Source organism: Hydra viridissima, unplaced genomic scaffold (genome assembly GCF_058129835.1).
Source record: "Hydra viridissima isolate aposymbiotic clone 2 unplaced genomic scaffold, HvirCarnegie_v1 scaffold_6, whole genome shotgun sequence".
NCBI classification, from domain to species: Eukaryota; Metazoa; Cnidaria; class Hydrozoa; order Anthoathecata; family Hydridae; genus Hydra; species Hydra viridissima.
This window is the reverse complement of record NW_028324305.1, coordinates 3,330,384-3,342,702: the sequence shown is the minus strand read 5'-3', so window position 1 is coordinate 3,342,702 and position 12,319 is coordinate 3,330,384. Positions and strand designations below refer to the sequence as shown.

General features: G+C 30.1%; 2 protein-coding genes across 2 annotated transcripts in view; one reads left to right on the top strand and one right to left on the bottom strand.

Moving 5' to 3' along the window:
• The first annotated feature begins 8,978 nt into the window (after positions 1 to 8,978).
• LOC145190650 (uncharacterized) overlaps positions 8,979 to 12,319 on the top strand; it is a 33,269-nt gene continuing 29,928 nt past the window's right edge. Inside the window, exon 1 of the mRNA XM_090089696.1 lies at positions 8,979 to 9,274. Coding sequence (XP_089945822.1) covers positions 9,230 to 9,274 — 45 coding nt within the window. The 5' untranslated portion in view covers positions 8,979 to 9,229. The remainder of the gene's footprint in view (positions 9,275 to 12,319) is intronic.
• Positions 11,042 to 11,989, bottom strand: LOC145190429 (ribulose-phosphate 3-epimerase-like). Its single transcript, XM_080067298.2, has one exon. It carries the CDS (start codon positions 11,865 to 11,867, stop codon positions 11,175 to 11,177), a length of 693 nt encoding a protein of 230 aa, XP_079923424.2. The 5' UTR covers positions 11,868 to 11,989; the 3' UTR covers positions 11,042 to 11,174.

The following is a 12,319-nucleotide window of genomic DNA, read 5'->3' as shown; positions in this document are numbered from 1 at the left end:
TTCATTATTGTACCAACTCATCTAACTTAGATAAGCGCCACATGTTTTGTCCACCAGGAGAAGAATCGTGGTGTAGTTATAAGAAAAATAAACTTAAAAAACACAAAGAAAAGATTAATTTACCAGAGTGGATGTTTCCTATCTTGTCAAAGATTTTCCAAGATCTTTCAAATGGTGATCTTCTTCGCAAGTGCATCCACGGAGAAACTCAAAATGCTAACGAGAAAAATGCCCTGAATAATATTATCTGGATGAAATGTCCTAAGCAAGTCTTTGTAGAAAGGTCAATTCTACAGTTAGGTGTATATAGTGCTATTCTTCAATTTAACGAAGGTCAATTTGGACTTGTTAAAGTGTATGAAAAACTTGGAATACAGACCGGTGTCTGTTTTAATATTATATCTGAAAAAATGAACCGACGCAGCATCCAAAATTTACTTATTAAAACATCAGATAAGACAAAATCAAAAAGAAAAAAACTAAAAGCCATCAAGAAGGGTTTATTGGATAAAGACTTACATAAAGAGGGAGGAGAAACTTATTTAAAAGGAGGATTTTAGTTTTAAAACAAATTTTTTTCTTGTTTTTTGATTTTCTACCGTATCGTTTTTCAAGAAAATTGTCTCACAAAAAACATCATAACTTTTGAATTAATAGTGATAGCTACTTGAATTTTTCAGGACTTATTCATCCAGTGTACTGCTAGTGCCTGAGTTTTTTTCAAATAAGTTTATTACTTGTAAGTTGTGGTTAGGGAACTAAGATCAGAGGCCTAGTAGCACATTTTTCGAAAATACAGTTGCTTTGAAGCATAACTTTTAGTAGAAACATGATCTTTTAATAAAAAAAACTCACGCACTAGATACAGGTAGCACGAACAAGTATACCAAGTTTGAAAGTAAAATGAGCTTTTACTCATGAGTAATTGTGTTTCTAGTAAACTCAATTTTTAGGGGTTATTTTGACTATTATAGGCCTCTATGTGATCATCAATATATTATTGGTGTTCGAAAATTTTTTTTTTTTTTACACATTCTGAACCTACTTTTGAGAAAATTAATGCTTAATGAATATAAAGTAACTTTTTTTGATTACGTAGGAACCACCTTAAACATAAAAAGAGAAATTTTAATGCAGTTTTTTGTATATGTAATACATACGTATATGTGTATGTAATATGCATATGTAATACATTTATGTACATATGTACATAGCAGCCGAGAGAAATTTCGGGCCCTGGGGAAGCTTTCTTAACGGGCCCTCATTATGATCAATTATATACCCAGGACCACAAGAAGAGTGCTCTGGTCATTCATAACTAAAAATGAAAATTAGTTAAATCTTTTAAAAGTCAAAACTATTTAAATCTTTTAAAAAATTTTTTAAAAAATTATTTGTACACACACGAGGCCCCGGGAATCTTCATCGTCCACCCCCCACCCCCCTCTCGGCGACCATGCAAGTAATACATTTTGCATATGTATATTTTTTTTGCGTATGCAATTGTATACATTTTACACATGTATATATAATATATTTTGCATATATAATATATACAGCCAAGCGCTAATAGAACTTTTTCGTTTTTAATTTTTTTATATTTTGTCAGATTTATTATTGGTTTAACAGTAGATTTAATTATAAAATTAGAGTTTTAATTTTCAAGTAACATTGAAATGTGTAAATGTTTTGAACCAAATAAACTCCGGAACTTTTAAAATATTAGTTTACAAAAATGTGAAACAAAAGCTGAACCTACAGAGAAGATATATCTTACAATGCTATCATAATTAGCTAGACTGGAAGCAAACAACTGATCACTGAACTTTTTGCATACAATTATCCACTATCCTTTTATCTCCGTCCCTGCACAAGTTTTCTGTTTTAAATTTTAACATATGCACTATCTATTTTTAGTGATAGAAACAACGGCGTAGCTAGCTCGGGTGGAAGTAGGTGGTGTCACCACTAGCTAGCTCGGGTGGAAGTAGGTAGTGTCACTCAGGGCGGAAGTAGGTGGTGTCACCACATTAAAAGTTAAAAGCAATGAATTTAATATGTACTTCATGGAACAATTAATATTTATATTTCTAAAATTAAACTAATACTGTGAGGAAGGGGAACTAAAATAAAAAACGACGATCGATAAAAAAAACGTACACAAGATGATTCATCAACTCTTCACAAAAATAAGTGATAAAGCGTTAGAAAAAAAGTTAAATACAACTGGGAAAAAACGTAAACACGGAGACACATGAACGATAAAGTGTAAGAAGAAAAGTGAAATAAAACTCGGAAAAGACGTAAACACGGTAAACAATAAACGATAAAGCGTAAGAAAAACTAAATACGACTGGGAAAAGACGTAAACACGAAGACTTATCAACCTGCAAAAATAAATAAATAAAAAGATATTGCAACTGGAAAACAAACAAAAACTATAAAAAGCTGAAAAAAGATAAAGAAGATGATGAGAGAGGTTAGAGCAACTGATGAGCGACGGTCCTCTCTTTAGAAGAAGAGTTTTAAAAGGAGAAGGAAGGCGCACTTTTAAAGCGAAAGTTTTATGAAAGTTTTAAGAATTTTAAAAAAGAGAAAGAATTTTGTGATAAGAAATGTACTTTGATGAATTAGCAGTTTTATGATAAGCAGTTGAATAAAAGAAAAAAAGAAAAAGATTTTAACATTTGTCAAAGAAGAATAATTAGAAGATTCAAAAAAAGAAGAGATATTTGTAACAAAAGAAGATATAAAAAGAGAAGTAATTGATATAAACAGTATTGAACACTGCAAGAAGCGTAAGAGAATACTATTTGTATTATATAAGAGTTATAAAAATAAGAGTGCTAACCATTACACACTAATAGAACTTTTGTTGAGTTTTATTATATTATAGAATATACTGAGGACGGCGAATATAAGTTTAGCCCTTTTAGATTAAACCTTGCCCATTCCTAACCAAACTCTCCCAAAACCTCGCCCTTTCCTAACCAAGTAATCTCCAGACCATCAACCTTGTTCCCAACCTCCATATGCCTAATCCACATAACTTTTAACCCAAACTTCCCTTTCCCTTTTCCCTTTCCTCAAAACATGACACAAAATAAAGTTAAATTAAATAAATAACTTGAGTTCAATAAAAAAACGCCACCCTCACAATACCAATAAGTAGAATAAGAACTAACAGTACAGTAACAATAAGATGCAAAAATATATTTTTATACAATGTGTTTATTTTATAATTAAAATATCTTCTTTCTGGCTTAAAAACATTTTTGTTTGTTCTAGAAGTTGAGGCACCGGGTGTTACTCCAAAATGGGAGTTTCGACAGTAAATTACATACACGAGTGGCTTTTTTCTTTTTTCTGACTTAAGAAGTCTAAATATCATTTTAACTACAATTTTAAAATAAAACAGATCTGTCATCTATTTAACTACATTATCTCACTTCCTTGTCAAAAGTAGTAGCATAATTTTTCTTTGTGTGTATCATTTAGTGAATTCTTTTGACCTAAACTTTTAGTCATTTCCTCACCTCTTCCAACTTTTTTCAAATGCTTAACTAAAGTTGACCCTAGAATAATATAGTTTTGTGTGACATGCCTTTCATAACAACATTTTTAACAGCATTTTCCAATGGTACTAGAATCCACCTTGCTTATTTTTTCTTTACTCACTTTTGTACTTTTTGACATATTCTGCCATAATAACAAATTTTAGTATAGCATCTTGTAAATCCCCAAGGTAATTCCTAAACAAAACTTTTGAATAACTAAAACAAACATGGCTACCTACTTGTAGCTATTTAAAGGACCATTTAGCCTATTTGAATTAAGTTTATCAAGAAGAAACGATACACGTTTTTTTAAAGATAATAAAAGACGAAATAAATATAATTTTTTTTACGGTTAAGTGGTTTAAACTGATGGTAACATCGTGTTTCAGGTATGGCAGTTGCAGTATCCGATCATTCCTTAAAAACGTTTCTCACTAAAATTAAATCTTCTGACAAAATGTTAATCAAATATATATCTTCATTATTTAATTGCAATATTTATAGATTGCGTTTGAAGATAAAATATGGCTACCCATAACTCTTTGCAAGCTTGCTTGCGTTTCTAAGCGCTTAACTGTACAACTTTTTCCATCACAAGATTGCTTACCGAGACATCACAAAAAAAATTCCATTGAGCAGAAAGATCAAAATCTTCATAATGGAAACAAAGATTTTTGCAACTTTTATATTGACCTAAACACTCATCTGAAAAGTATTTGATTTGATGTTTTAAATTTGAAGATTTGTTTTAATATTATTGTGAGGAGGGAAAACGTCTACTCTTATTGTTAACAATCTCAATAAATTTATATACCATATTCACATCACGTGTCATATCATCTGAAACAATGAAATAACATTTGTGTTTGAGAACCCCCATCTTTTTTTAGAAATTTATAATCACTGGATGTAATGTACATTTTAAATTTTTCTAATGAAGGATTTGTACTTTTTCCTAAACTACAAATTTGTAGTGTTCTGAAAAATCACCTCTAAAAAATTCTGTTACCATTCATATCTTCCTTTCTTGAAGTTTTTCAACCAATACATTCATAGTTGCTGGGTATCTTGCTCATTTCTGTATCATACAATCTTTATTATTCAAGTCTCACTCGTATGACCAAAACACAATTACTCCATAATGTAGATACACATCTGACAGATTTTTCTAGAGCTACAGGTGTCAACATACATTTTTATTGTCATAATTAATTGCATTATGTGGATCTTAAAATAAACTATGCTGCCTTGTCTTGAAAGATATAGACCGCTTTAAGAGTAATAATAAAGGGAAACATTTTCGGCACTTTTCCCTTCTCATTTTTTAGTCAAAATTGAACAAACTTTAATTTGCTGTAAATCCTAAACGGACAGGAATAAAAAGAAAAAAAAAATACAGATTTTCTCTAAATATTTCTGCAAAGTTTCAGCTTGTGATTTTAAAAAAACAAAAACGAGCTGAAACAAAAATATTTAGAGAAAGGAATTACTCAGCTGTCAATATCCACGAGTTGGATGATGAATTTAATGAATGAATCTAAGGAAATTAATGAATGTAAAGAGACTGATGCCATCTTGGAAACAATCCCAAGGTAAAAGGATATACATATAGACATCTTTGCCATTTAACAAACAATCCACATGTAAGTACTCTTCTACAAACAAAGTACATATGTTTTTTAAACTTCCTGTTGGATTTTGGTGAGGTAAGGTGCCAGTCCTCGTTTTTTTTATATGGAATTACTCAGCTGTCCTTACATTCATTCATTATTCGACTCGATCATACAACTTTTTATATAATGTTTTACTCTTTTAAAAGGTCTGGATCAAGATTTTTTAACAGTGTGTGTTTTATTTTGACGCAGCACATTTAGAGAAAGTATCCCTGCTGCTCTTAAAAGATGGAGAACATTTTGGTGATTTTCAGGTGCTCGAGTAAATACAGTTTTATTGTTTTGATTAACGAAAGAGCATTAAACGAAGAGATAAGTCTCTTTATGTTTTGGTGTTATGCTTTCCTCTCTTTTTTATCTATAGAAGGTCAAACCTTACGGATAGATTTTTTTTTATCAATAAGTGTTAAAATTAGCAATCAGCATATGCCACAACCCATGCTAAGACAATGAATAACAAACAGCAATTCGATGCTAAATTAAATAGTTAAAACAAAAATTTTAATATCAATTTATAGAGCTTTTTAAATTCTTAAAAGGATGCAAGATACTTACAGCTATTTATAAAAACATGAAAAAGAAACTACCAGTGGTGTTTTGAGCACTCTTAATCGTTTAGACGCGTTTTTTAGTGATACCAAAAAAGACAGAAAAGTATCTGTAGCTATTTTCATTCGGTCGGGCATTTTCTAAGCGAAAACGCCTTCTAATTAGCTATGTTGACACTAAAAAACAGAGAAATGTATCGTGTGCATTTTTATCAGTAAGCGCAATTGCCATTAGATCCAGTCTTTCTTGCTCTGAGTTATTCGAAAACACTTCAGTTTACAATAACAGCATTCCAAACCAATGATGTTTGGTGAGTCTCAATTTTTCTTTTTCTCACACGGTTTTTTACTGCTTTTTTTCCTTTTGTTTGTTAGTCAGCAAAAAATTTCTTGAATAATTCAACCGCTGCTTGTATTGATAACAACAGAGTTGACACTACTCGTCTGTTTCATCAGACAAGCAGTGTCAGGTTGTCGTCTTCCATTCCGAAAAGGAGACTCATTGTCAGAAAAACGTAGCTTTAGCTAATTTAAAAGAATCTCCGAATTTTAACTTATAATACAAAAGAAAACAAACTCTTATTATTGAAGCAATATAAAAGTGTAATGATTTTTTTTAATTTTCAGAAGCGGAAAAAATTTTTTCGAATTTTTTACAAATATAAGCTGTTCTGAAGAAAACTGCAACCATAGTACTCTTTTTGCAACCGTAGTATTCTTTTTGACAAGATGGTCGAAACTTGTTGAGTTCTATGAAAGGTTTACTTACCCTATGCCTATCGAGGGGATGAACGAGGCTCGGGCTAATTTAGTCTAGTGAATCTCTAAAGTCCAGGGACGGCTACAATGGGGGCTTTCCGGTCGCCACCCTTTTTACATCACCCCAATTAGAATGCTTGATATAAAAAACGAAGCTACTTCACACCTCCACTCAAGATTTGAATTTGTTATTAGATTAATAACATTCAATTTAATTTAACTGTTAGCAGGAGTTACAAAGAAATTGCTAGGTAAAGCGATAGATGCAGCTAAAGAATACAGCAAAGTGTGCATAAAAGGTATGCAAGTAACCAATTGAATTAAGGAAGAACTCATATATTAACATTTTCAACCTTACATCAGCCCTAAGGAGGCCTAAAGAGTAAATTTAAATCCGTTGATTCTTAGAATTTTCAAAGTTTAAAAGTATATCAATAACTTGGGCTCAGAAAATCCGGAAAAATACTCTAGTCGAACGATTGCCCTATCCTTACTTTGTACTTTTATTTCTGAAATGAAACTCCGTTTCTTCTTCTTATTTTGTGCTTTACTACCTGTTGGAAAGAGAAAAGTCTCTGAGAAAGAGAAAACCTCTGTGAAGGAGAAAAAATCTCGCAAAGATTACAAGTAATTGATATCAAACAAACTTACTGAATCACGTGATATTCTTGATCAAGAGTTTAAAACCTTTAAAAAGAAAATGAATAGATGGCTATCGAAATAGGAGGGGCCGAGATACCACTGATTTGACATTCCCACCCCACCCCCGCCCTTTACCCCCTCTTTTTACATACACTTTTTTTGCCCAATATTTAAAGATGCAAAGTTATCAAATTTAGTAATTTTAAAAAATCTCTTCTAACGACAGAAGTTTTTGGAAATTTTTGGAAATTTTAAAAATAAGACGTAAATAAAACCGATGTTGATGAGCCCCGACATAAAGGTTCTTAGTGGTTTACAGAGTGACGAGAGAAAGCTGAAAAAGAATCAATTCATTTGCGCACAAATAGTCATTAAAAATTTTTAAAAAATCTAATAAAATTATAAGTAATAAAGCCTAAAAATCTGGTTTGTTTAAGAATAGTTGTTTAAGAATGTGCAATCCATAGACAGACAAAATATCAGTCTCAGTTGTTTGTATCATTTTATAAAATTTGGTTTGATAAATCTCTCTTTAACTTAGAATTAAAAAAAAAAAAATTTACTAACTCAGAGCTAAAGTATCCCTTCAGCACTAAAAATACTTTCATATTGTTATAAAAAAAGTTTTTAAAAATCGTGCAGGCAAAAGTAAGCACGTCTGTCTGTAGTATACAAAAGTTTATTTGTTTATTTATGGATTTCAATTACACTTTGTTCAATATTAAACTTCCTAAAGTACCACTGTTTAATTTTTTTGATTTGTTTTTTAATCCAGCACTTTCAATAAGAATTCTTTTCGCATGCGCTCATTTCAAAAACAAACCGTGGCTAATGTTACAAAATCCTTTGTTGTTTTGTATCACCATGTTTATTTTCGTACCTTCATTTTTTAATAGGTTTATGTAAAATATTTAGGAGTACTTTTGTCGGTTTTTTCCAAAGGATTGTGTTGGTATTGTTTGGCTTCTTTATATATATATATATATATATGCATTCGTGCAAAGTGCAAGTGAATGATATTTTTTAAAATGCAGTGTGTGCATTAAAATTCCCATGTTTTTTTATTTAGTTTTGTTATTTATGTTTACTGAAGTTTTTAGATTCATTCATCGGGAGAACCTCTAACTACTTCTTTTTAAAAAAGTAAAACCCTACCCCAATGTTAAAAGTAATGTATACCCTACCCTGACGTTAAATGTAAATTTACTTTCTCGGATAGAAGATTATACAAAATCTTCTATCCGAGAAAGCAAATTTACAAGCAATAATCTTATACAAAAAAATGTAAATGGTTAACTTAAAAAATGTACCCAAAAAAGAACTAATAATAATAGTAGGCAGTTTGCTAATAATTTCAGAGTATTGCCTTAAAAATCATTAGGGCATGAGACTTTTTATCAACTTTTAGTTCAGAGTGTTGCTGAAATCAGTATCTTTTTTCCTAAAATGTTTACTGCACAAATTCATTAACAGTTCCCTCTATTGTTTTATAAGCCTTCATAAATGCTTTATAGATGATAAACAGTTTTTATGCAAGATTGAAAGGATTATTATTAACAGTCTTCATTATCTTTTTCTAGATAAATATCCAATTATGATTAAAAAAAAAGGGTGCCATGAAAAGTTGGTATACAACTTTAAACCATAGTTTTGTTTTATAAAAAAGGCGGCTCTTAAAAATTAAATATTGTCTGATACAAATCTAACGCGTTTCGATCCATATAAACAATGCACTGAATTTGTCGGACAACAAAAACAATAAACAAGTAAAAATAATTCATTAAAAATGATGAAGTTGTGGTAAATACTTCAATAAGCACTTTCGCCGTTAATCGCGGTGATATTTGACATCTTAGAAGCGTACCGAATAGATTAACATTTACCGGTACACTCGTTTAGACGAAACAGAGCGTTAAGTATCACCAACACGTTAAATTACATAGAATATTTAAAAAATGACATCATTGGCTGCAATTAGAACCTAAGACCTGGTATTGCACAATCACTTGAACATAAGCAAAAGTATTAACGTAAAAAAAAGTTGAGGAAGATGAATTTTGTTGTAACATTCTGCTTCCTTTTAAGTTTGGTTCAGGTGAGATTTTTCTTCAGTTTCTTTTTTTTCTCTTTTATATACTCTTTTTCGTGGTTTTTAAGCTAACATGAAGAAAGGAATCGTTTTTCCCTTATCAATTTACAAATTAATTTATTTGAAAATAGACACATACTGGACAAAAGGATAAAATATGATATGGCAATGTAACCTAAAGTAGTCTAATCTAAATGAAGCACAATGTAATTTTATAAAATAGAGTATAAAAAAATTAATATACACCAATAATTTATAGGTTATGTAATATATAAAACATCTACGCAATAATAAAGAAAGGAAATATATATATAGCATAGTATATATTTTATTTGTAAATATCTTCAAAAAAAAAACGATGCAGAATTTCAAAAATTCATTCCGCTCATAAAAAACGTCAGTTGTTCTTTTACACTTCTTCCTTATTAGCCTCTTGACCTTAAGTGTCATCTTTAAAGTAAGCTTAAGTGAGCGGAAAACGTTTCCTGAGTTTCATTTTGTTTACCATCACAACAATAACCATTTCAAAATTTCTCTACAGAGGCATTTATACTCCCTCAGTCTTAAAAAGTAGGCTTAAAAAGAATTCCGTGACCTTTTATTGACCTTGACGTAACTCTCGACGTTAATAAACTACTAGAGAGGGGATGTATTCCTTTGCGAAAAAAATAAATAAAAGGAGGACGGAAGTTCTAATTCAAATGTTTTTCGAAGGAAAGTTAAGAAATTGTTTGTCGCGAAAGTGATACTTAAAGTTAAGTTCCTTTAAAAAACAGCAAAAATAAATGAAGCTTATTGAAAAAAAGATTAAAGTTATTTTAATGATATTTAATAGAGAAAAATAAAAATTTAGAAGTGACACAAAATTTTTTCAAATACAAAATTTCACAGAAAAAATATAGTGGTCACCGGAGCTAGAGAGGAAGATATCTCCACAATCATTCTAAGGAAGATTAATGAGCGCCTCTGCATTTTTAAAAATCGTAAATCACTTTAATATTCATTTAAACTTTAGAGTACAATCGGTGATTTTTTAGATTTTCTTTATTATTACCCCTCCAGTGCCTTTATTCAACGACCTCTAACCTGCGAGGAATACAATCGAGATTTACTTAAATGGTCGCAATATTTAAAAGACAAACCTTGTCCTAAAGAATCTATTTATATTAACTGTGTTTTTAAAATAGATTAAGTCGAATTTTCGAAGTAAAACGTATTACTGCTTCTTTAATATAAGACTACTGTCTTTTAAAATCTTTTTAACACACATATGAATACTTTTAAAATGTTTGTTTAATATTATTTCTTGTATTTCTTCATGTGTATTTATTTAAAATACATAAATATATGTTAAAATACATCATATGTATTTATTAAAAATATATATGAATACTTTTAAGATGCTCTTAACACACATCCAAAGATCATTTTAAATCACAAATATGAATTGAACAAGACATACTCATTCATTTCTAACTTAAAATATTAGTTCATTTTGAGGTATTTATTTTTAATAGGAATTTTAAGAGTTCTTTTGAGGGTAGAAAACTTAAAATTTTATAATTTGATCTTTAGCATAGTGACTTCCTGGATAAAATAAATAAATTTAAGTTTTGCATAGTGATAGCACACACACATGCACAAAATAAATATAAAAAATATGTACTGTTCCAGACCTATATCTAAGAAGAATTGGAAATTGCCTCAAACTTTTAGATAAAGGTTAGGGTTGGTGGTGTTGGGTGAAAACAATAGTTGATGAAAACTCAATAATATTTTTCATTGTTATTTTTTAGAAAAAATAATTTGACTGCACATAAACTGAGCTAAACTAAATTATAGATTTAAATACTTAATCAGTCAGTGCAAATGATTAAAAAAAATTTAAGTTGTGTATTTTTTTACATCATATTTTATGAACTGGTAACCATTTGTTCACAGAATCACGAAGTTCACATATAACCTGTTCAGGACAATCACTTTTTACTACTGCAACACCAGATACAATCATGTTAGCTCCAGCTTTTGCTACTATTTCAATATTGCTTGGTCCAACACCACCATCTACTTCAATATCCATGAAAGGAAATGCTTTACGTATTAGTTCTACTTTTGTCAACATATCAGACATAAACTTTTGTCCTCCAAATCCAGGTTCAACAGTCATTATAAGAACCATATCAACATCATTTACATATGGTAAAATTTCTTTAATATCAGTTTTTGGTTTTACACCAATTCCAACTTTCATACCAGCTTCTTTTATTGCACGAATAATATCTGCAGGTTTATCTGTTGCTTCAACATGAAATGTATACTGATCTGCTCCAGCATCATACATATCATTTATCCATTTTTTTGGCTCAGAAACCATCATGTGCATATCAAAAAACGATTTTGTAATTTGTGATCGTAAACATTTTACAACAGGAGCACCAAAGGAAATATTAGGAACAAAGTGTCCATCCATGACATCAAGGTGAAGGTAATCTGCCCCACTTTGAATGAGTTTCTCGCATTCAATAGCCAAATGAGATAAATCAGTGTTAAGAATAGAGGGACCAACTTTTCCCTTTAAAGAGCAACATGAACTTGCCATGTTTTTCTAGAATTGTATATAACACTAGTAAAATATTGTAACAAATACCATCATTACCTTCTAATTTAAATTAATGATGCTACTACAATTTCTCTCCCCCTCCCCTCCCCCCTAACTTTATGATTGATTATGATAGAGAATCTTATGCTGATTAAGAATCGTATTAAAACATAGGTCTTAAAATCAATGTAAAGTGTTCTAATCTGAAGTTAAAAGTACAAAAATATGCAACAGATCGCTAATATTCGCCATCTTGAAAAATGATTACTCAAGTTTAAAAGTTATCTTTTAAAAGTATAAATAACCTGGTTTTTATTTTTTGTGATAAAAGTTTCAAATAATAGAACGTTATGGGAATACGTCGCGTTTAATTATCACGCCAGTTTGTTTTTAGCTGAAATCTTACTTTGTTGACTAAATATTTTCGAATTTTTTATGGAATAAGTAGAAAA

Coding starts and splice junctions, on each gene's coding strand:
- LOC145190429 (XM_080067298.2), bottom strand. CDS start 11,867: ATGGCAAGTTCATGTTGCTCTTTAAAGGGAAAAGTTGGTCCCTCTATT.